The sequence below is a fragment of the Berghia stephanieae genome, chromosome 7 (assembly GCF_034508935.2).
Source record: "Berghia stephanieae isolate SIO BIC M18660-M18661 chromosome 7, UCSD_Bste_1.3, whole genome shotgun sequence".
Classification (NCBI taxonomy): Eukaryota; Metazoa; Mollusca; class Gastropoda; order Nudibranchia; family Aeolidiidae; genus Berghia; species Berghia stephanieae.
Genome location: NC_088366.1, coordinates 51,746,088 through 51,771,662, shown reverse-complemented (window position 1 = coordinate 51,771,662; position 25,575 = coordinate 51,746,088). Strand labels below are relative to the sequence as shown.

Sequence of the window (25,575 nt, the reverse complement as noted above, 5' to 3'; positions counted from 1 at the left end):
CATATTAGTGTATTATTGATGCAAATGATGATGACGATGATGATGATGATAATGACGACGATGGTGGTGGTGGTGGTGGTGACGATAATGTGAGAGAGAGAGAGAGAGAGAGAGAGAGAGAGAGAGAGAGAGAGAGAGAGAGAGAGAGAGAGAGAGAGAGAGAGGAGAATGAAGAATGAAGAGTTCCATTGAAGGGAGGTAATAGTTATTCTGTTCGACCCGGAAATAAAATACTAAAAGGGTGGGGATGAGTCAAACAGAAACTAGGGACGAAACAACAAAACACTTGTCACTTTTCTTGTATCAGTATCAGTACCAGGCTACGGTGTTTTCATATTTCATGTATCCAAATCATTTGCTTCTTTCACGATGGTCATTTTAAAGATTAACAAAATTAATAACATCATATTACGGCTTTTTATTATAATATTGATTTGCGTGAGCGGAATATATTCGTCGTTATCTGATGTAACCTCGAACATATTTGAGACAAGTTCTCCCCAAGGTATAATCGCTGCTTTCGGCGATTTTGATTCCAATAAAGCTACAGATATTTTCGTTCTCTCCAGTGATGGTAAGCTCATATGATAGGAGTTGTAAATGATAGTTACGTAGAAAACTAAAACCATTAAGGGTTGTCTTTCCAGAGGAAAAAAATAAAAATGATGTGGTTCCCGCTGATGCACTTTTAAAATTTTTTTGTTTGTTTATTAGTTTGTTTGCTTGTTTTGTTTTTAGTTTTTAAATAACTTTTTCACAGAAAAAAAAGAGAACTATGTGATCAGTTTTAGGTTAGCTGAAAAATATTTTGGCCACCCATGTATTGATGAAGGATGTTTCTTCTTAATTTCATTAATTAAAATTAAGATGTCTGTCTGTCTTTTGGCGCTGTGATTATCCCCAGACACCTGTCTGGGGATAATAAAAATTTGTTATCCCCAGACACCTGTCTGGGGATAACGAATTTTCATTATCCCCAGACGCATATTTGAAACTCCGCTCTTTTAAACAATTATCCACATTCCAGAATATGGAATGTTTCCAGATGCACATAGAAATAAGGAAAGTTAATAAAATATCTATAAAAACATAAAATTAACCAACATTAAAATCAGTTGTTACTACATATGCACAATATGCGTCGACTTCGAAGTGGGTGTCATGGCCGAATGGTTTAGTCGTCTGGCCTGGAAGTTTGACCATAATCGACGTTGTGGGTTCGAATCCTGGTAACGTCACATTTTTTGTTTTTTATTTAAATTCCGTCTTCTTTTTACATAACGTTGAAAGGGATAAATGTCCCATCCATCCTCCCCCCACCTTTTTTTTTAATTATTAAACTCTCTCTCTCTCTCTCTCTCTCTCTCTCTCTCTCTCTCTCTCTCTCTCTCTCTCTCTCTCTCTTGTTTTTTTCTAGTTTCTAGCAAATATATTCGTCCCCACTCCGATCTCAAAGAGTGTCTAAAAAGAATAAATAATTAAAAAGCAAACAAACAGAAATTTTCAGAGAGCGACCAAATGGTCAGATAGAGGAGGAAAAAAAAAACAATAATTGTTTTAAAAATAAAAACAATAATTGTTTTAAAAATAAAAACAATTTAAGAAATTCATGCTCAGAAACGGAACATTTACATAAAGGTTTAGCAAACAAAAAACTCTAAGGTTTAGGTCAAAATATAAAAAAAAAGAAAAAGAGAGATTTCCCTCGGAGCAGGGAATAGTGTTAACAATAATAATAATAATAATAATAATAATAATAATAATAGTAATAGTATGATAATAAGAGTATTAATAATAAAAATAATACTATTATTGATAATAATATAATAATGATTATGATGGTAATAGTAATAGTAATAATAATAACAAATATTACAATTATTATTATTATTATTATTATTATTATTATTATTATTATTATTATTATTATTATTTATATTATTATTATTATTATTATTATTATTATTATTATTATTATTATTATTATTATTATTATTATTATTATTATTATTATTATTATTATCATTGACCAAAACAAAAAAAAAAAACAATAATAGATCTAGAGCAAATTAAATAATGAAATAATATTATCGGAGAAATAAAAAATTCAACTGATTAAAAAAAAACTCTTGCTCGGAACTCGGAACAAAAGTGAAAACAATGAAAATCAATTGGGAAGAAAGAAAGAAAAGTAAAAAAAGTTAAAAAAAAAAAAAAAATGAGTGGGGGGGGGGGGGGGGGGGGGGGGGGGGGGAGTCGCGACTGGGTCGAATCTGTGCAGCTAAAAGTAGTAAAATGAAAGGTGGCCTTACCCACTGAGCTGCCTATCCACACCGCTATCGGAATATTTTAAATTCATATATGAGCTAAACATATTTCCACCATTTTTGCTTCCTTGTTTTGGTAGTTATTTTCATCTCTGATTCGAATAAAAATATGTTGTTGGATCTAGTTTTGTGGACGAGTGATACTAAATTGTATTGTCTTGTGTGAAGCAGACAGGAAAATAACAGGTGTGGGTTTTGGGCTTTGGGGCGAACAACACCATGGCCTAGGATTTCGTCCGCGACATAAAAATTATTCCCGATCGTCCCCAAAATTGTGGCCAGAATGAGCAAATTATAGAAACAAGAGATGATCAATAAAGTTAACAGGTAGGTTGGTAATGAAAATTTAAATGGTTGGTGGACTATGAACAGATTTGATGATTAACAACTTTCTTCCTGGTTGAAAATAAAAAGTCGAATTGCCAGTTTGACGTTTTCAGATCAAAGTAACAAAAGAAATTTCATTGATCCATTTGCTTTAAAATATTTTTTTTTAAAAGAGCTGGATTTGACATTTGATCACTATTTACTTTCATCTTGTGTTAAATATCACTTGATATATTAACTGTTTTGGGACACAACCACTAGTATTTTTTCCAGAATATTTGGTATTTTTCACGCCTAGTCTAGTTTGGCATTTTGCATAAAATCTTTCTGCCCACTTGCTACATGCGTCTGGGGATAGTATCCTCAGACAGGTGTCTGGGGATAACAAAAATTGGTTATCCCCAGACACCTGTCTGGGGATAACGAATTTTTATTATCCCCAGACAGGTGTCTGGGAATAATGACAGCCGTCTTTTAAACTGTTTGCAAATATTTGAGTTTGTGTGGCATTATTAGTACACGACTAGACAAATGGAAATATTACTTGTGGGATCTACTCCAGTTATTCTTGAACTATTCCCTTCTGTCTAACTTTATCATGTGTGCTTCGTACTTTGTACTTCAGATAAACTCGAGAACATACATGGATTATTTTATCACCTTCCTCTGCTGGCTTTGAGATCTGAGCTTAAAGTGCTTAACTCTAAAATTCAAATGAGCTCAACAGATTACCAGGTTTACTGCAAAGCGCTCACAGTACTCATAGACAATGTATATATGAGTTAACTGTTTAACTATCTCGAGTGCATTTGCATGGAAAATCGAAAAAAATTGTTCTATTTTCAATGAGGGGGAACTCGAGAGAGTTAACCTGTTCCATAAGTTTGTAGTCTGATGGAATTATCGACATTTATTTTCTGTTTAATTTCGATTCATAACAGGAAAATCGGTGTTTGTTTACGAAGCAGACCATGACTTGAAAAACGACCAGGTTGACTTCAAGAAGAATCACTTCATCGAAGGGAAAGAATCGGATATCAAAATAACAAGCGTTGTGCCAGGTGACTTTAAGTCTGATGCTCAGATGGATGTGTTGGTGACTCGCCAGAAGGACAAGTCGTCTATCATTGTTGAAATTTATGATGGGAAAAAGTCCAGAGGTAAAATGAGTGATTATTTAATACCTTTCGTAAAAATTGGCGCAATGTATATACATATGTATGTATGTATATGAGGACATGCCAAAAGGTCGTTTTTTAAAAGTTGTTTTTGTTATTGGCTGAAGTAATGTTTTTAGCCTAAAATATTCCGTGTTTGGTATTATGTTCTTTTTTTTCAACACTGTTGTTATCTTCAGTTTTATTCATTACATTTACAGCCCACAACCTTTATCTGCTCAGTTTTACTTTTTGAACAGTTTTTGACTGAAACTATTGATGCTGTTAGACTGTTGATTAAAATTGGGTGCCTAACAGTTTATTGTATAGCATTGAATGTATATTTATAAATAAATATAATTTTATTTTATTTTATTTATCAATTTTTAAATTTTTTTGGGGGTGATTTACAGAAAAATAGCTGGAAATGCACAATATATTTTTATGATTTTTATTTTCAAAGTTGCAATTTTTTTTTTCCTTTAGAGCCGCCTTACCTGACTTTGAATGAAACTTTAAAGGACCAGCCAGTCGTAGTAGAGTAAGTAGATAACTCAAATTACTGAAACCAATTAGAAAAAAAATTACAAAATTTGAGTATATTACAGCAGGGCCTATACTTTGAGAAACGGTATGATAGGAAAGAATTTTAGAGGTTTTTACAAATACATTTAATCTTTTATTTTTATGAATTAATGGAACTGAAAACAAAAAAAAATACTGCTTAAAAGATGAGCATGGAAAAATGTTAACAAACTTTGAATAGTACAGATCTTATGAAAAGGTGTGCGTTAGCATAGCATAAATTTCAATGTTGAAATGGCATTTTAGATTTCAGAATACTCTCTCAAAATGGTGTATCGTATTGATGTCAGCAAAGCAAAACAATCTAACAGGAACACAAACCAAACACGATTGGTAATAATGTACTAAGCACTTGGCTACTTTGAATTTAGGCTGTTGTTTTTCTGAATGGGGAACTATCTATATGAAAAGAACCAATCATTTGAAAAAATAATTTGGTCAAGGAAATTCTTGAATATAGTTTGTTCTAACAAGAGCAAATAAAAATGTGAAACACTGATGTTTTGGTGAGAGTGTAAAAAGCCATGTTTAGCAACAGCAATTTTCTATTATTGTTATTATTATTATTATTATTATTTATTATTATTATTATTATTATTATTGTTATTATTATTATTATTTATTATTATTATTATTATTATTATTATTATTATTATTATTATTATCATTATTATTGTTATTATTATTGTTATTATTATTATTATTATTATTATTATTATTATTATTATTATTATTATTATTATTATTATTATTATTATTATTATTTATTGCTGTTGTTGTTGTTGCTGCTGTTGAGTTATCAACAGTTAAGCTTTCCTAAGTTTAAAGGATGTACTAAATATAATATGAAAGCATTGTAAACATATATATTTATTTGTTTAAACTGATATCAAAAGAAAAATATTCGCTTTGTGTTTAAAGCCTTTTTATTTATTCATTTTGTTGTCAATTGAATCTGCAGTGCTAATGGTGACATGATCCCAGATCTCTTTGGAGAGACCAAGAATGGACAAAGAGCATTCTGGATTTTTGAGTAAGGATTTTTAATCAAAAATGTTATCATATGAAGTATTTTATTAAATAATTTAAATTTGATATTGATTTCTTTACTAGTCCTGAGCAAAGCTGGACGTTTTAATTGTGGTGTGTTGCTTTGTCCTCATAACACACTAAATATTACAGAGCTGTCAACTATCCTGATGAAATCGGGACTGTCCCAATTTGGTAATCTGAGAAAAATTGAAGAAGAAAAAAAATTGAACTGTTTGTGTGTGTGGAAATGTCCCTTGTATGTCACAGGATTATGCTTTTTTACCTAGCAAGGTACAGACAAAGTTCTAAATCTAGATGACTAACAAAAGAGTGATAATGGAAATACTTCGGATGGGAACAATACATTGTCTGTATTGTTCCCATCTGAAGCCTCTCCATTATCACTCTTTCATTAGTATTTTCCCGATCCCAGGCTTCAGGCAGTCACCACCATTCTCTACTTTTAAATCTAGATTATATTGTATAATAGTCCAAACATACAGCTGTTTTGTGTAGCGGTGTTTCCCATTTTAGCTGTTTGAAAAGTTGGCCACTATGATACTGATTTCTGGTGCATTATCAAAATTGTGCATCAGTTCCCATGGACTGATTCCGATGCCCTGTTGTAACAGACTTTCCCATTTTGTTTTTATAAATTAAGAGAAGTCCTGAGGATCCATTTTCAATGCCAAGTCTGTCTTTGATTTTGTTTCCCCCAAAGTTTCTTGGAGATGGGATTGATAATATTTTGATTCAGTGAGTAATATTTATATCACATGACCTGCTGTGGTGTGTTCCTTGGGTGAGGCAAAGTGAGACCAAAATCCAACCAAGCAATGATGGGCATGTAGTCCCTCAGAGCCATAAGGCCCATGGAGCCAGAGTTTATACCAGTTTTTATAGTGTTAAGCGGACATTAGCATTTGCTTGTTACACATTGGATAGTGCGCTAGTCTGTCATAAAGTACTTTCCACTAGGTCTAACGGATCCATCTACCCAGTCATTGCTGGGTGGACAGGGGTCAGAAAAAAGCTCGGCATCACCATGGATTTATATTGGTCCCTTTGCATAAGAATCGAATGCCCTACCATCTGAGCTATTGCGACCCCATATTATCCGATAGTTACATTAAAAATTTTATTTACATATTGTATTTTTAAAGAATTTTCAAATCTTTATATTTTTTCCATGTCTTTTTAATCCCTTCCTTACAGTAAAAAAGGGTCGTATACCCTGGTTCCTATGTCCAATTACTCAAGCAAAGACCTTCCACCATTGAGGAATCGTCACTCCAGTGCTTTTCTTGATATTAATGGAGACCTAACCGCAGGTTTGGGACATTTTTATTTATATTGTTCGTGGAATTAATAAGATATATAGTGTTTAATATTTCAGCGGACACCAGACACCGTAATTCTCTGTCCTCCTTTAAAGCCTCTTTTTTAAGACAAAGTATTTCCTTTCAGTGTACTGTGAGTGATTTTATTGGTTTTGTTGAATGATATACATGAATGCATGTTCATATATGTATAAGTGCTTCCGAGAACTTTTGGAAAGGGGAGCTATGGAGATTACGCATTATTATTATTATTATTATTATTATTATTATTATTATTATTATTATTATTATTATTATTATTATTATTATTATTATTATTATTATTATTATTTTTATTATTATTATTATTTTTATTATTATTAAATCAGTGGGGGCAGATGATGTTGTGGTTACTGGTTGGGATTCCTGACCTTCCGTGGTGGGCAGAGAGGTCACTTACTGTGTCTTCTATAACCCTATATCAGTTTTCCAACTTACTTTTTTTCTTAATCTTGGAATGAGATCACTTGGTTTTGTCCTTTCCCTTGTCGGAGTCCTTGGCTGGGAGGGAAACAGTCAAATGTTTTAGTTGTGGGAGATGATAATTTTTTTTCCCTTGTAAATCATCTCTCTGTTATATATTGTTTTATTTGTTGTTTTGAATAAACATTTGAGTGTGTTCTTCTTTCTGGGATCCTGTGCTTGTGGCTAGATGAGACTTTTAGGTTATCTCAAACTATGCGCTTTGAATCTACATCTGTTCATTATTTGTACCATTCCCCTTTGTCTTACTTTTCTTGTGAGCTTTTAATTGTTTATCTCAAAAGTATTTTTTTTCTACCTTTTTACTAGCGCTGAAATGATCTAAATGTGTTGCAAGTGCTTTAAAACCCTTAAGAACATAAAACATTACTGGTTGTTACATCTTTGAATGAAAGGTGAAATGGTCAATAGCATTTGCTTGCTACCCTGTGGATAGGACATTAGTCTATCACAAAGTACTTTCCACCAGATCTAACAGATCCAGCCACTGAATCACTGCTGGATGGACAGAGGGGGGAGGGTCAGAAAAAAACTCTCGACTGCGTTTGGAACTGATTTAGATCCCTTTGCATGTGAAGCGAGTGCGAGTGGTGTTTTTTGGGGGGGTTTTTTCTGGGTTTTTTTCCCCCCAATTTATTTTTTGTTTTTGTTTTATTTTACTGGGGTTTTTTAAAAACTTGGAACCGATATAGATCATTTTGCATGTGAAGCGAGTGCGAGTGGTGTTTTTTTTTTTTCTTTTTGTTCCCAATTTATGTTTTGTTTTTGCTTTTTTTTTACTGTTTTTTTTTCTCTCTCAAATAAGAATCACTTAAAAATTTTTATTTTTAGTTTTAGGTGAAAAATGTTTCATTTTTTCTATTGACAGATTTGTGTGCCGTCTCCGAGAAGGACGGTGTGGTTTATTTGGAGTTTTGGTTGAATAAGGTGAGAACACTGTTGCTTTACTCTCTCCTTACCGATCCTGTTCAGTATTTAAATTGTTTGTTTTTTTTAATGAGCTTTTATATAGTGCAATATCCACTAAATTTGCTCAAAGCGCTTTACAAGGGGTCCCTGGCCAACAGCAACATTTAACATTTAGGACGGGACATGACGCCTGTTTCCCAAAATGACATGCTTACCCCGCAGAAATATTTATTTTTTAAACTCAAAAGAGCTCTCTACAAAACAACTTTATGTTCTTATGAATTAAACAAAGATCATTCTTTAAAGTTTGTGATGTACAAAATAAATTTGAATAAGAAAATACGTATATTGTGTCGTAACAAATGTGACGATTTTGCTGCAGGTGGTAAGGAGAGGGTTAAGCAAAGTCTTTTTATTTGTACTGAGTGATTTGAAAAACATTCTTAAACATGAGCTTTTACATAGTGCAATATCCACTTAATGTGCTCAAAGCACTTTATAAGGGGCCCCTGACCAACAGCAACTTGTAACTTGTAGAACGATACATGACGCATGTTAGGCGATATTACATTTTTTTTCCGACAGAGACAACGCTGTTTAACGGCCAGGTACTCATTTTACACCTGAGTACAGTGAGAGAATGTGAGTAAAGAGCATTTTTCCAACGACTCAACTATCCGAGTGAGGCTCGAACCCAGGACCCTCCGATCCGAAAACGAGTGTCATTCATACCACAAAACCACATAGTCGCTCATAATTTTCACACGGCCACATGACTGAAGGGGATACTTGTTCATTGATTGCTGTAGATGAAAGAAATATACTTCTCACATTTGTTTACAGACAAGTAAGAATCAGTATTAGTCCTTCAGAGCCATTAGGCCCATGTTGCTGTATTCTAGAAAAACTGATATTTTAAAATTTGGCCAGAAAACTCGTTCTTCAAATACCAATCGATTTAAATGACCCTCATCTTGGAAAAAAACAAAACACTCTCAAACCTGGGTGGGCTGTTTTATGCTTGGATGTATAAAATTCCAAACCATCTGCTTGACAGGCTTCAGTGCAAATCACGCTGCCAAAATCATTTATAATGAAAATGAAGAAGAGTCATCGAAAGCAGTCACACTGCACCACTTTTTTGGACACTACACTGGTTGCCTGTCGAGCAGAGTGTTTTATATATCGATGGCCCGTTGATCAAACCTCTGAAGTATAGTATCGCAAGATGCTACTTCAGAGGTTTGATCAACGCGCCATCGATATATATATATATATATATCAGTGCTGATGGTTTTCCTCGGATCTGCGCAAATCCGCGATTTTTGTGTCAAAGGAGGAATTTCCTCCTTTAAAGAAATGATACTTTCCATAATTAAATTATCTGGCTTTGAGAGATTTGATATGTGGTGGAACAAACTGGTGCAGTTTCCCCCACTATTCAGAAGATAGCTAGAGTAGTTTATCATCTCAATGGCTCTGAAAGTGGGGGGTTAGTGAAGTAAACATGTGGCGTAAATAAAACCATTCATAATTTTCCTCCTTTTTGAAAAAAATTTTAAAAATTGAGCTGTTATAGAGCGCAATATCCACTAAACGTGCTCAAAGCGCTTTACAATGGGTCCCTGGTCAACAGCAACATTTAACATGTAGGACAGGACATAACGCCTGTTAGGCAACATTACAATTTTCCGGACAAAGACAACGTTGTTAACGGCCAGGTACTCATTTTACACCTGAGTATGGTGAGAGAATGTGAGTAAAGAGCCTTTTCCAAGGACTCAATATGTGCCGAGCGCGAGGCTCGAACCCAGGACCTTCCGATCCGAAAGCGAGTGTCATACCACTAGACCACATACCCTTTTTGTCACCATCAGCACTGATATAATAACGCTATTATTTTACTCGAAAGGACCAAAAAAAAAAATGGTGCCCTGTAGAATCCTTTTAAAAACAAGCAAATAATTATTTTTCCAGGACGGTTCACTGACATGGGATAGAAGTGTTGCAGCGCCGTCTGAGCTCAAAGTCATCGGACAAGCTTCCTATGTGGATTTGAGTGAGTTTTTGATAATAAAAAAAACAAAACAAAAGAGCTTTTATATAGCGCAATATCCACTAAACATGCTCAAAGCGCTTTACAAGGGGCCCTGACCAACAGCAACACGTAACGTGTAGAACGAGACATGATACCTGTTAGGCGATATTACAATTTTTTTCGGACAGAGACAATGCTGTTAACGGCCAGGTAGGTACTCATTTTACATCTGAGTACAGTGAGAGAATGTGAGTAAAGAACTTTTTCCAAGGACTCAACTATGCGCCGAGCTAGGCTCGAACCCAGGATCTTCCGATCCGAAAGCGAGTGTCATACCACTAGACCACATAGCCGCACATAATAGGTATGGGAGTTCCGATAGTTTAGCTCTTTGTTATTGTTTTTACACAGTCGTTTTAATGAGTAGTTCTCACAAAATTTTATCAATCAAATTATAAATTATGTTTAAAGTTACACATAGTTTTGTGTTTTGGTACGTTATATATCTGACTGGCAGATGTTACGAGTATTTTAGATAAACGCATAGCATCAAATAAAACATGTAAATTACAACAGTTGTGTTAATTTGATAGAGATAAATAAATATTATGAGCATTTCCATGTATTTACCATGCCCAGTGGACTTCATAATGTTTAATTGATATGCTTTTCATGAGAAAAATGACTGTAGGTATTTGTTTAATCCTCTCCTTACCAGCCATTTTCAGGATTTCCCCCAAAACTTCACACCCAACTAACACAAAATAGATTTTTTTATCACTCAGACACATTAGCAGTAAGTTCTTGCGATACAAATTTTCTTTAGCAAAACATGCTCTACAACACACTGTTCATTTTCTTTAAATTTTATAATGCACAAAAGAAATTTGAATAAGAAAAATGTTGGTTGTATCGTAACGAATGTGACGATTTTCCTATAGTTAATAAGGAGAGGGTTAATGCATAAACTCAAATTTCGAGTTCATCTGAAAATTGTTTTTTATTTTTTTAAAAAGATATTTTACTTATTTTTACAAGACAATTATTAAGGTTTAATCGTTGTCTATGTCTTTTGTAAATTTGGTTTTATCGTGTATCAAACACTTCATATTTTCTCTGAAACTGTGGAGGTGATTGATTTAACAGTAAAAGCTGAACAATAGGATTCAATAGCCTGATGTCACGTCCGTCCAGCAACTAGCAGCTTGGTTCTAAACAAAGAAAATCAGTACTTTTAATTCTTCATGTGGCTAGAACTTTTTCACATGCCACGTGATCAGAATGTATAAAAGTCAAAACATGATCAGATTTATAATGTTTTTCTCCCTGGATACACTTTTATGCTCGTCGGAGAACTATTTCATAGGGCGTCCATTATTTTTCCGATAGTTTAGAACCAGTTACTAAGTTACTATGTGTCATTACGATGGAAGTGACGTCACGACTGTTGAAGCCTACTGAAATTTGATTGAAAAACTAAATTTCAATTTCAGTGTTTAAATCTTTATGTTGAACTAGCCTGGTGATAAAATACTAAGGACTTTTTTAAAAAGTTGCTTGGAATTGACGATTGATTCTGTAATTAATTTCAGGCGGGAATCATGAGCTGAATATTATTCTACCGGGTTGTTTGGATAAGAACTGCAAGAACAGCGCTGTCTTTGTGTGGTCAGCAAACAAGGTGAGTGCTAAATTGTGAAGGTCAATTCTTGACTGCTTGATAATGGTGCTTAGTGATTGAACAGAAAATGAAAAACAAAAAACAAATACAATATACGATTCTTTCATCTCTTTGTATTTATTAAACGAGTTATTTTTATCGTGCCCAATAACACAATGAACTTTCGAGTGTGTGTTGTTGCACAATAAAAATATAACGATTTAATAAATACAAAGAAATGAAAGAATACGTTTATTCTGTCCCTCCAAGTAAGATTATTAGATAATTTGTGACCAAATGATATGGTATTAATACTTCTATTCACCATAATTTGTATTTTTCTCCTTCTGCTTGAATGACAATTTGACCCAAAAATAAAAACGTACATGTGCACCACAAGTTTATTTAAAATTACCAATCAGCTGCTTTTATGCACCTTATTTCATAAATATTCTGCAATCGTTGAATAAGATTTGTATTCATCGCGTTCAACGTATTATTCAACGATTACGTATTTACTAATAAATGATAGGGTTTTCCAATGTAAGGGCTGGAATAATACACAATATTTGATATACTAGCTTAACAAAGAACAATGTTTTAGAGAAGGATTCATATGCTCAATAGAACCAAATTGGAATTGTTGATGGCTTCATAATGAATTGAGAATGGAACAGTTCTGAAAGGGGATATTTTTCTGTATTAAAGCTGCTGTATTCTTCCTTATTTCAGTTCTTTTCAGTAATGGTATTTGACTCTGTTGTGTTGAAGATCCTCCTCACCATTACGAAAAATTCATTTTGTTTTGAAAACTATTTTATAATTGACCCTCCAACTTTTTTGTTGTTGTCTGAGGAAGGGTTTTGAGCTCGAAGCATCCCCTGTTGAGTATTTTATTCTTTTTGGAAGCTGTTATATTCATTTTTGTTCAAAATCTTTTACAGTCCACCAATTCTAGCAGTTTAATAATAACTTGAACTTTGACGATCCGTGAATTTTGTCATCATTTGATTTATGATTATTTGGAGAAAAAAAAATTAAGACATAATGTCATCATCATCATTGCCTTTTTCACCCTGGGTCAGGGTATAGGCCACAGACAAACAGTTTCCATCCTTCTCTATCCTGAGCTAACAAGCTAAAAAAAGGATTTGGTTTGTCCGTCTGCATTTCTGTAACGGTTTGACTTTAACGGAAAGGAGAGTTAACCCTTTGCCAACCCCCATCCTGGAGGACCAGGTGACTTAAAGATGGGGGAATCACACACCATTAGTCGCCTTTTACGACACGCTGGCTTGGCGTTGGGCTATTCTTGACCCTCTCAGTTGAGGGACCCCGGTCACCACACGGGGAAAGACATAATGTAAATTGGTTAATTTTTTAGTATTCAAGTGTTTCTTGACATGGTCTGCAATTTTAAAAAATGCATATTACTATGATTATTGTTTCAGTACACAACAGGTAGATGGCACATGTGAATGTGGATTTTCAAACTGAACAAAATAAAAACCAATGTTAAAAGACATATTTATTTTTTATTTAATATTTCAGTGTTTCTCTGTGTTGTCTGCAATTTTTAGAAATGCGTTTCATAATTAATTCTTTTCAGTACACTACCAGGTAAATTGTACCATCTGGATATTGAGTTCAAACTGGACAAAAATTTCTAAGTGAACAGACATATTTTTTTGTTTGTTTAATATTTCAGTATTTTCGTTCCATAGGTAGTATTTTATTTTTGACAATGCATTTCATTGTGATTATCGTTTCAGTACACAACAGGTAAATGGCACCACCTGAATATGGATTTCAAACTGGACAAAGATACCAATCTCTCCTTTCCCAATTCGGTGTCGGTCACTGATTGGCTTGACTTGCCCATTGCGTTGCGTATTGGAGATTTTAATTTGGATGGATATCCAGATGCTGTCGCCATTTTTAAGAATGAGTAAGTTTTGTTTGCTTATATTTTTTTTTGAGATTTTTAACATTCAGAAATAATAATAAAATAAATAAAAAATAATAAAAACTATTACTGCTCAAAAGCGTTCTTGAATAGCAATGTTTTCACAAGTTTCATAGAGAGAGGTAGATAAATTCTTTTTGAAAATAAATATTAAGAGAGAATCGCTTTAATTAGCGATGGGCCGATTCTGTCTTCTTAGATCATGCTTTCATCTATGATACTTTTTTTTTTTTGTTTCATTTCATCAGCCAGGACCAATTATCAACCCATTTGTTGTACAACGTGGAGTGTGACTCCAAGAAATGCGATGGATTCTCTCGCACATTTCGAATCGACTCATCAAGACCTCTTCAGAAAGGGAAACCTGGAGTAGCAACGTTTTTTGACATCAAAGAAAATGTGAGGCTCTTTTTTATCCATTGTGGTGATTTTTTTGGATTTTTTTTTTACTTTGACTCTTGAATTTTGTTTTATCTTCAACTTAAATCGTTGAGAGTCTCAGATTCAAATAAGAAATTTTAGTAAAAATACTTTATAATGTGCTAGAAGCTGATCCCTAAAAGCACGTTTTATTTATTAATTTTTTATTTTTTTTTGACAGAGATAACTTTAACAAGAAAAAAATCTTCTCTGTCTTCTAATTTAATACAGTTCCTTAGGAATGTCTTCATCTATTACGATTGTATGTCAAGACCAATACACGAATAGCATTTAGAAAAGTTTATACACTTATCAGTTCTCATCTGGTCAAAAGTCTCATTTCATAGTGACATGTCTTATAGAAGACACAGTCATTGGGTTACTTTAAATTTTAGGCGTCATTAGTTTTCATTTCTAAAATTTCTTTTTGTTGAGATTTTTAAAAAATGTTCATTTTTGACCTGAGCAGAATATATTTAGTGAGTCTATATTGTAAAATGCTAAAGTGAATAAATTATTTAAATAAAAGCAACAAACACAAGAGAACTATGCTCTGATATGCATAACCATGACGACAGATCCCTGAGGAACCCCAAATAAGAACAGTTGTTGCTCAGATTGAGCACCATCAACGGAGACAAACTGGCTTCTGTATGCACGATAGGACTGAAACCAATCGAGTGCACTGCCGGTAATACCAAATACACCCTGCAGCCTTTGTATCAAAATTTTATGATCAATTGTATCAAAGGCTGCAGATAAGTCGAGCAAATTCAGCAACATCAATTTTCCATCATCAGTAAAGTTATTTGAATTACTCACAACCCTCAATAATACAGTTTCTGTTAAGTATTTGTTACGTTATGATAAGCTGTTTGAAAGTAGACATAATGTTTATTTATATTACATTAATGTTATGTGGTAATATATTCCCAGGGAGTGTTAGACATTTTGATGACAGAGAAAAACCATGAAGACAAGGTTGTCATAAGAGCCGTGGAGCAGGATTTTACAAGTGATGCCAGTTTTCTAAAAGTTGTCGGTGAGTTAAATATATATATAGCTCTGAACTGGGATTGCTTTTGTTGGTTATGTATAAGAATTTATTTCCTGCACATGGTATGTAAGAAGGAAATTATTATTGTCATCATCATCATTATTATTATTTTTTTATTTTTTATTTTTTTTTATTATTATTATTATTATTATTATTATTATTATTATTATTATTATTATTATTATTATTATTATTATTATTATAACCCAAAGACTAGATGGTTGGATAGGGTAAAGGACGATATGAAAAAACTAGGCTTGGAGGATGATGATGCTATGAACCGAGATGTGTGGAGATGTGGCATTCATTATGGCAACCCTGCAAAGTGCGGGATAAGCTGAAGAAAAAGATTATTATTATAATTATTTATTATTATTATATATTATTATTATTATTTTATTAGTATTATTATTATTTTATTTTTATTATTATTATTATTATTATTATTCCTATTATTATTGTTATCATTATTATTATTTATTATTATTATTATTATTTATTATTATTATTATTATTATTATTGCTATTATTATTGTTATCATTATATTATTATTATTATTATTATTATTATTATTATTATTATTATTATTATTATTATTATTATTATTATTATTTGTTATTGTTGTTGTTAAAATGATCATGAATTATGATATTTGTATGATTTCACCACACCTGACTCAATTGCTATTTGTTTGAATTTCCCCATTTCAGTTGTGAGTGGTCTGTGCAATGAAAACTGCCCCTCAGGAACACGGTATGTCTCGTCTTATCAGAATTATTTCTACCTACCTACTAAGTTTTATATCAGTACATTGATTATTTTAAAAAGTCCTTATCAGTTCCTCATACTTTTTTATAAGCGCATGGGTATCGCGAGTCAAATACCTCCGTTTCGTGTTTTGAGTAAAATGACCTAATTGCATCTGTAAAATTCGAAACGTGATTCGGCCACCTTTCAGTGTATGGAGGTAGATTCGTGAAACGGAACTCTCTTGGTCAAGGCCTCGGCCTGTCCAACCCGTGTTTACAGCCTTGACTTCTCAAACGTAGACCTATGCGCATGTTAGCCTACTAGTTTAGCCGCATTTTCAGCAGAACATTTCATGTTGCAAAGTGTCAAGATTTTAGTTCGGTTTCAGCATTTCTTCCTGCTGCACCCAGTAAGCGGCTATGTGGCTTGTGGTATGACACTCGCTTTTGGACCAGAAGGTCCTGGGTTCGAGCCTCGCTCAGCGCATTGTTGAGTCATTGTAAATGGCTCTTTACCAAAACGTTCACTTTGTGTATGAATTTGAATCTTTCTCTACTGCTTTTTTGACAAATTAGCAACATTGTTGTGAGAGGAAATATCTGAAAAGATGTGTAAAAAGTGATAGATGAGGCAAAAGAAAAATACAAAAAGAAAAGATAGATACTCCCGAAGAATCAGCCTGCCGAGGCTGGGGATCGAACCTCAGATTTCAGGCAAAGCAGAAAGAAATTAGAAGAAAAAAATAAAATCAGCCTGTTTTATACACATTTTCAGAGTTTTATGTTACTCTATGCGGCTATGTGGTCTAGTGGTATGACACTCGCTTTCGGATCGGAAGGTCCTGGGTTCGAGCCTCGCTCGGCGCATAGTTGAGTCCTTGGAGAAGGCTCTTTATTCACATTCTCTCACCGTACTCAGGTGTAAAATGAGTACCTGCTGTTAACAGCGTTGTTTCTGTCCGAAAAAATTATAACATTGCCTAACAGGCGTCATGTCCTGTCCTAAATGTTAAATGTTGTTGTTGGTCAGGGACCCCTTGTAAAGCGCTTTGAGCACATTTAGTGGATATTGCGCTATATAAAAAGCTCAATTTAATTCAATTTATCATTGTTTTTTTTTTCAATTTGGAACTTTAAACAGCTACATTTGCATCTGTTTTTTTTGTTTGTTGTTTTTTTCTCAGCCATACGGTGTCAACCAAGTGGGTCCTGTAGTAAAGTTTGAGAGCACCACACCGACTGGTGGGGAACAAATTGGCATGGGTGAGTATCTGGACAGTAAACGACATTGACATGAAAATTAAGCCCTTTTGCACGGCATTGTTACATATCAGTAGAAAACGGTAGGGGCTGTCTGAAGCCTGTGATAGTGAAAATACTAACGAAAGAGTGAAAATGGAGAGGCTTCGTATGGGAACAGTCTTTCATTAGTATTGTTACATGTCACATCCTAGGCATTCTATGAAAGGATAGAAGATAATTCATCCAATAAAATGTCTGAATCACCCATAGTGTCCAAAGTGAGCAATTTGGGGGTAATAATCTTGCTAAGGAAAATGAACGAAATTGGCTAAAACCCAGGATCTCAGGGCACAATGCAATGTCTTATCCACTCTGCCATCTCATCTAGCCCCTTCCCTCTCACCTTTTTATTGGTTTCGGACTTAAGTAATGTGTTACCATTTTGGAAGATTTCTTTTTTCTTCCCATTTTTAAAATGCTTAGCAGTAATGGTTAGCATTGTTTAGCTAATTATAGTGATCACTTATTTTAGTGTGGTCTTGTTGTATTACACTCGTCTTCGGATTTGAAGGTCAGGGTTTGAGTATTGCTCTGAAGGGGTGCATAGTTGAGTCCTTGGAAAAGACTCTTTACTCTCTTTCTCTCAATGTACTCTGGTGTAAAATGAGTACCTGGTGCTTCACGCTTTGTGTCTGTCAGAAAAAAATGTAACATTGCCTAACAGGCATCATGCCTCGTCCTTCATGTTCAGTGTTGCTCTAGGTTAGGAACCCCTTGTGAAGCGCTTTGAGCACCTTTAGTGATATTGCGTTATATAAATTGCTCAAATTTTTATAGTTTTTTTTAAAAGCCTTTGATACATGATCTTTGTATTGCACCATGTAAAAGCTATTTAAGAAAAGAAATTGTTTGTCCTGTTATTGTTAGTTTGTTTGTTTGGGGGGTGGGGGGGTTCTTTTTGTCGTTTTTTTTATTGTAGCAATGTTGATGTTCCAGTTTTGATGAGATAAAACGTGAGAATATCCTTGTTTTTGTTTATTTTTCCCCAGCTTCCCAGCTTTCCCAGTCATCCTATTTCTCCCTTCAACTCCCATTCGTCGTTTTGGTCTCGGGCAGACGCCAAATTTTGTGGATGAGTTGGAAGTGGGTATCCCGTACCCTAGTGGAAAGGTAAAGATAAAAGAGGGAACTGTTGTATCGGTTGTTGTTTTTAAAAAAATTTCAAGTCAAGCCATCATTTTCAAAAAAGATAATCATGTCTATTATTATTATTATTATTATTATTATTATTATTATTATTATTATTATTATTATTATTATTTATTATTATATTATATTATTATTATTATTATTATTAATTATTATTTTTATTTTTATTATTATTATTACTATTATATTATTATTTATTATTTATTATTATTATTATTATTTTATTATTATTTTTTATTATTTTATTATTTATTATTATTATATTATTATTATTATTATTTATATTATTATTATTATTATTATTATTATTATTATATTATCATATATTATTTTACTTATTTCATCATATATTAGTTATATTTATATTATATATTTATATATATTATTATACTTATATCTTTCATATTTTTATAAGTTATATATTTTGTACGACAAAAGATTGAGCAGATGCTGTAAAACTTTTTCCTTTTTTCAATCCAGAAACCAAGACGAAAACACGTGGTCAACTCTCATCCCAAACTCTCAAATCATCGTCATTCCTTACCCCGTGTCAGAACCAAGCAAGTTAGTGACCTCCCTTTGTTTCATTCAAATTTATTTCAAACATTTATGGTCTCTTGGATAATGATGATTTCACCTTAAACACACACGTTTGCAGGTCTGATAATCAAATTCAAATTTGGGCTTGATTTTATATGTAATGGACAAATTTATGTGTTGGTGTGAGAGTATTTCCAGTACAACAACAAGCCCATAGCAATTTGAGTTATCAGACATGCAAATAAATATACGTTGATTTCATCTTATTTAGAATATTCTATTATCAATGTTTTATTCTTGGCAACTCATTTCAGGGATTTTTGACAATTTTTGTTATTTTGGAATCCTTTTTAAAACTTGACTTTTGTTTTAAAAAAAACTTTTTTTTTCCTACAACGATAGACTTTAGTTTTATAAAAACTAAAAAAAGAAACAAACAAGATCTTTGATTGGACAAATGTAAAAAGAAAACAAAACCAATCAATAATTTCTTTGTTTAGATTATTAGAGAATGTAAAGATTTTTTAACAGGTTATGCCCTTTCGCGCAGCTCTGTCACATAGGCATTCCATGAAGGTATATAGATAATCCATTAAACAAACGTCTGATGCCAATATGAATCAACCATGTTGTCCAAAGTGAGCAAATTGGGGGTTAGTAATTTTGCCCAAGGAAAAAAGCTAAAGTCCCTGATGCGGGGCTCATACTTGGAACCTTTCGGCCCATAGTGCAATGCCTTAACTACTTGGCCATCTGTACTATTGACAAAGAAGTACTGAACCGTCATTACCTATACCCCCCCCCCCCCCCCCCCCCCTCTCTTATATATCTATTTATCAATCTAGCTATCTCTCTAACTCTCTATTTATCTATTTTTCTCTATCACTTTTTTTCATTTTTCCCCCCCTTAATTACATTATTTTGTAACATTGATTTTTAAAAAAAAATTTCTCATCTATTTCCCAGATGGAAGCATGAGCTGTATGTGACACCAAGCCGTTTGGTGATGCTGACTGGAGTCTCATTGTTAGGCACCTGTGCCTTTATAGCTGTTATTGTCGGACTTTTACACTGGAGGGAAAGAGTAAGGAATAGGAAAGGAGAGAATTTTTCCTCCTGTTATTTTGTCTGTATAGATATTGTACCTTATAACCTTTTTAAAAATCATGTATTAAATGTTACAGTGCATGACATAATCAGTTCGATGGTGAAAAGGTTTGAATTGAGATATTGCCAAGTTTAGTTAGAAGGTCAATTTTTAACCAAAATGAGTTATTGTCATAAATGATTAAATCAACCCTTTTTGTACATCTTCGGGAAATACCAAAGCTTAATTTCACTTCTAAATGTTTTTTATAGCTAGTCAAGTTGAAAAAGTATGAAATTTGAGAAAAGTTGCGGGATACTTTTCCCATATATCTGACCAGAACTTCATGAAAATTCACCCAATTTACATCAAATAAAGATTAAAATGCTCTGTGGAGCATATTTTTTCAGAAAATGCAAAATAATGCAAATCCAAAATTTTCACCTTCTGACTGATTATGTCTTGCACTGACACAAATAGTCCCAATAGCTTAGTTGGTAGAGCACTCACATTACACACAAAGGGACCGTGATCGATCCCAGGTGCAGTCGAGATTTCTTTCTGACCCCCTGTTCTGTCCATTCAGCAGTAATTGGGTAGCGGAGTCTGTTTGGTCCGATGGAAAGTACTTTGCAATATTCCTTTTTAAAGATCTGAACAAGTGTGTATGAAAGGTGCCAGACAAAGCAAGAAGAAAAATAGAATTTAAAAAACCATCCCATTTTTCTTTCTTGCTTCGTCTAGCACCTTTCATACACACTTGTTCAGATCATCATCTTTTACTGCTCTTTAACTTCTTTAATTTGATATATTCATTTTTGATCACTGGAGTAATGCAATCTACCTCTTCTTCTTCCTCTTCTTCTTCTTCTTCTTCTTCCTCTTCTTCTTCTTCTTTTCTTCTTCTACTTCTTCTTCTTCTTCTACTTTTCTTCTTCTTCTACTTTTCTTCTTCTCTTTCTTCTTCTTCTTCTTCTTCTTCTTCTTCTTTCTTCTTCTTCTTCTCTTCTTCTTCTTCTTCTTCTTCTTCTTCTTCTTCTTCTTCTTCTTCTTCTTCTTTTCTTCTTTCTTCTTCTTCTTCTCTTCTTCTTCTTTCTTCTTCTTCTTTCTTCTTCTTCTTCTTACTTCTTCTTCTTCTTCTCTCTTCTTCTACTTTTTCTTCTTCTTCTCTTCTTCTTTACTTTTTTCTTTTCTTTCTTACTTCTTCTACTTCTTCTTCTTCTTTTTACTTCTTCTACTTCTTCTACTTCTTCTACTTCTTCTACTTCTTCTACTTCTTCTTCTTCTTCTACTTCTTCTACTTCTTCTTCTTCTTCTACTTCTTCTACTTCTTCTACTTCTTCTACTTCTTCTGCTTGTTATGATTATTATTATTATTATTATTATTATTATTATTATTATTATTATTATTATTATTATTATTTTTTATTATTATTATTATTATTATTTATTATTATTATTATTATTATTATTATTATTATTATTATTATTATTATTATTTATTATTATTATTATTATTAATATTATTATTATTATTATTATTATTCTTATTATTATTATTAATATTATTATTATTATTATTATTATTATTATTATTATTAATATTATTATTATTATTATTAATATTATTATTATGATTATAATCATCATCATTGTTATGATTATAATCATCATCATTGTTATGATTATTATCATCATCATTGTTATTATTATGATTATTATCATCATCATTGTTATGATTATTATCATCATCATTGTTATATTATTATCATCATTGTTATTATTCTTTTATTTTTCCAGAGAGAAGACAAGAAAGAAAAGCTTCAAGAATCTCAAAGATTTCATTTCGATGCCATGTAAACTTATTTTTTTTCTCTTTTTTTTTGACCAATTGATGCTTATTCGGCTCGCACATTCTTTATCGGTTGTTCGTTTCCAAAAAAAATTTTTTTTTTTTAAAATCCAAGACTTCCATTTGAATTACGTGACTCACTGCCTCTAAACAGTATTATGTCCGAAGGATTTGTGAAAAAGTATTCCTTCAGAGCCATGAAGCCCCGGAGTTTATCCTGGTTTCTGTAGCACGAAACGGACTATAGCAATAGGATAGGTCGCTAGTACTATCGCAACATACTTTAAAACAGATCTAACAGACCCAGACAGCTACCCAATCACTGCTGGGTGGACAGCAGGAGGGGGGGGGTTTGGATAAAATCTCAACTGCACCCAGGATCGATCTCGGTCCCTTTTGTCTGTGAAGCGAGTGCTCTACCAACTGAGCTACCGCGACCCGCCCGGGATGATTATGTTTCTGAAAATTGAATTTATAACCAAAATATCAGACTTGGGTTTAATTTGTAGATATGTTTTATTGGAGAGAATGAATATGCTATAATTTGAGTCATGAAAAAAACAAAACAATTCATTATTTTTTTTAATCAGTTTAACTTTAATTTGACTTTTTAGCATCTGATTCATCTTATCTTATCTTATCTTACTAAAGGCTGAATATAGGAATTGTCCCTTAAATGCCTTATACAATAGTTTGCCATTACACAATCTCATATAACTTGCATTGTATCATTCACAGACAGTTTTACACAACTTTGAATGTAAGGAGAAATGTCTCTATCAATATGGCAATGTAAAGTCGAATATTACTGTCATAGAACACTGAAGTTGTTGAGAATTGTTCATAATCGAATAAATTGTAAATGTACAAATCTCATAGTCATAGTATAATGAAATATTAAAGACAACAATAATCATAACAGCAACAACGATAATAAATAATCATACACAAGTCTGATAGATATTCATGATTTAAGATATTGGTTCAGATGGTTCATCTCGGCGTAATACCGTTTTGAGGTGAGGGGTCACATTTTATGATCTGAGCTGTGATGTGATGCTTGTGGTTGTAGTCGGATAATGTATTGCCTTTGATGTACTTTTAAACACAGACTATTTCCTCTTATGTTGCAAGGGGGAAAAAATTAAGGAAGGCTGTAAGAGTAGAAATTTTTGTTTCTAATAGACAAGACGGCCCAAAGATTGATTGATCTTGCTTGCTACCCTCTAAATAGGACGCTTGTCTCTCACAAGATTTGTTTGGGGGCCAGATTTGATATTAGATACACCTACAACTAGCCAGTTACAGGACCTTCCTTCAGAGCCATTAGCCTCATGGAGCCGAAGATTATCCCAGTTTCTATAGCGTGAAATGGACTATAGCAATTTCTTGCTATCCTTTGGATCGGTTGCTTGTCTATCGCAAAGTACTTTCCACCAGATCTAACAGACTCAGCTACCCAATTATACTGCTGGGGGGTCAGAAAAAAATCTCGACTGCACCCGGGATCGATTACAGTCCCTATGCGTGTGAAGCGAGTGCTCTACCAACTGAGCTATTGGGATCCTCGGATAGACAGGACTGCCCATTAAAAAGAAAAACGTTAATAATGCAGGACCTGACAGGTTAGTTGATTGTTCCGCGTGCTAGAGGATTTGTTCGCATGCTTTCTTTAGGAAGAAGTTAAACTTAAATTCAAGGAACCCCTTTTGCATTTATATTTTGAGATATAATTTAGGTTGGACCACAGTGAAAAGAAAGTAGAAAAAAGGAAACAAAAAAACAAGGTTGAATACTCAATTGTGAGTCATGTATTATTATTATTATTATCATTATTATTTATCGATTTGTCTCCCTTGTGTCATTATGTGACAATATAATATGACAATATGTGAAAATATTTCTTGTGTGTGTGTGTGTGTGTGTGTGTTGGATGTATGTGTGGGGTGAGGGAGTGACCACCTGTGTTTTCATGAATAATTTCATGTCCTAAGCAGGACAACAAGGGGGCATAACCATCTCATAATTTCAAAATAAAAATAACAATATCGAATGGAATGGACACTTCAATTTAATCAATGACCACAGATGAAATGGACGTTCCGGGTTTCCCCTTGGTCAACAAAACATGATGAATGAGACACTAAAGACAAATTCTTACATCTCTCATTTGTCTTTGGTGCTTCATTCATCATGTTTTGTTGACCAAGGGGAAACCCGAAACATCCATATCATCTGTCTTCGTTTTGTTAGAATTGAAGCTTCCCTTCAATGTGACTATTGTTATTCATAATCGTGATGAGAAAAATATTGACTCAAATTGTTGTGTATGCAACTTAACTCTCTCCTTACCAGCCATTTTCAGGATTTTCCCCAAAACTTCACACCCAACTAACACGAATATAGATTTTTAATATCACTCTGACATAGTAGCAGTAAGTTCTTGCCATAAATAATCTCTGGGTGGGGTTCCTGACCTCCTATAGTGGGCAGGGGGTTACATACCGTGTTTTCTATCCCCTTATATCTGTTTTCCAACATGCTTTCTGTCTTTGTCTTGGAATGAGATTTCTTGGTTTTGTCCTGGCCCTGGCCGGAGTCCGAGCTGGAGTCAAATGCATAGTTATTGTTTTGGGAGATGATATTTTTTTCCTTGTAAATCATCTCTCTGTTATATATTATTTTGTTTTGTTTAAATATTACATATGATTTTTAAACATGTCGGTGTATCCCTCTTCTTAGTTGGGACCTGGGCTTGTGTGTGGATGAGACTTTTAGGTGATCTCAAACTAAGTACTTTGATAGTGTGCTCTTGGAATCTACATGTTTCCTATTTGAACAAATTCCCCTTTGTCTTACCTTTTCTTGGGTACTTTAATTGTAATTCTAGAACTTTTTACTATCCCATTTTCTTCCTTTTCACTGGCGCTGATATGACCTTAATGTGTTGCAAGCGCCGTAAAACCCTTAAAAACAAACAAACCATAAATAATTTCTTTAGAAAAGCATGCTCTACAACACACTGTTCATTTTCTTTAAATTTGTGTTGTACAAAAGAAATTTGAATAAGAAAAATGTTGGTTGTATCATAACGAATGTGACGATTTTCCTATAGTTGGTAAGGAGAGGGTTAATCGTTTGATTCATTTTTTATTTATCTATTTTTCTTTGTATTTTTAACTTTTCTTTGTGTCCAATTTAATTTATTTATAATATTTAAAAATTTGATTGCATGATCAGGGTCTGTGTATAATGATTTATACTTTGTGATGTACATATTAGAATACTATGAATATTAATATGAATAATCTTTATTGTCCAACAAATAGCAATCATACTAGGTAAACTTTGCTCAAACAAATTGGGCTATGAGACGAGAAAACATTCACTTAGAGAGACACAAATATAAACACACCACACATATAGATGTGTTTGTGTTTACACACAGGCACGGAACATGTACATACACTTACATAGCATATAGGCAAACCTTTGATAATAGATATATTGTATCTACACGTAAGCATAGAAACACACATGCAAACCTTTGATAAT

The 25,575-nt window shown here is 33.1% G+C and overlaps 1 protein-coding gene across 1 annotated transcript; it reads left to right on the top strand.

Moving 5' to 3' along the window:
• The first annotated feature begins 238 nt into the window (after window positions 1–238).
• Window positions 239–22,586, top strand: LOC144977451 (T-cell immunomodulatory protein-like). Its single transcript, XM_078922688.1, is given in 19 exon segments — window positions 239–574; window positions 3,596–3,814; window positions 4,298–4,352; window positions 5,358–5,429; window positions 6,644–6,759; window positions 8,159–8,217; window positions 10,177–10,258; window positions 11,830–11,918; window positions 13,670–13,845; window positions 14,112–14,262; window positions 15,220–15,325; window positions 16,052–16,098; window positions 17,275–17,353; window positions 18,382–18,429; window positions 18,432–18,502; window positions 19,022–19,033; window positions 19,035–19,105; window positions 20,048–20,165; window positions 21,969–22,586. Coding segments are annotated over 19 exon segments (1,836 nt in total). The 5' UTR covers window positions 239–369; the 3' UTR covers window positions 22,029–22,586.
• Window positions 22,587–25,575: the final 2,989 nt, after the last annotated feature.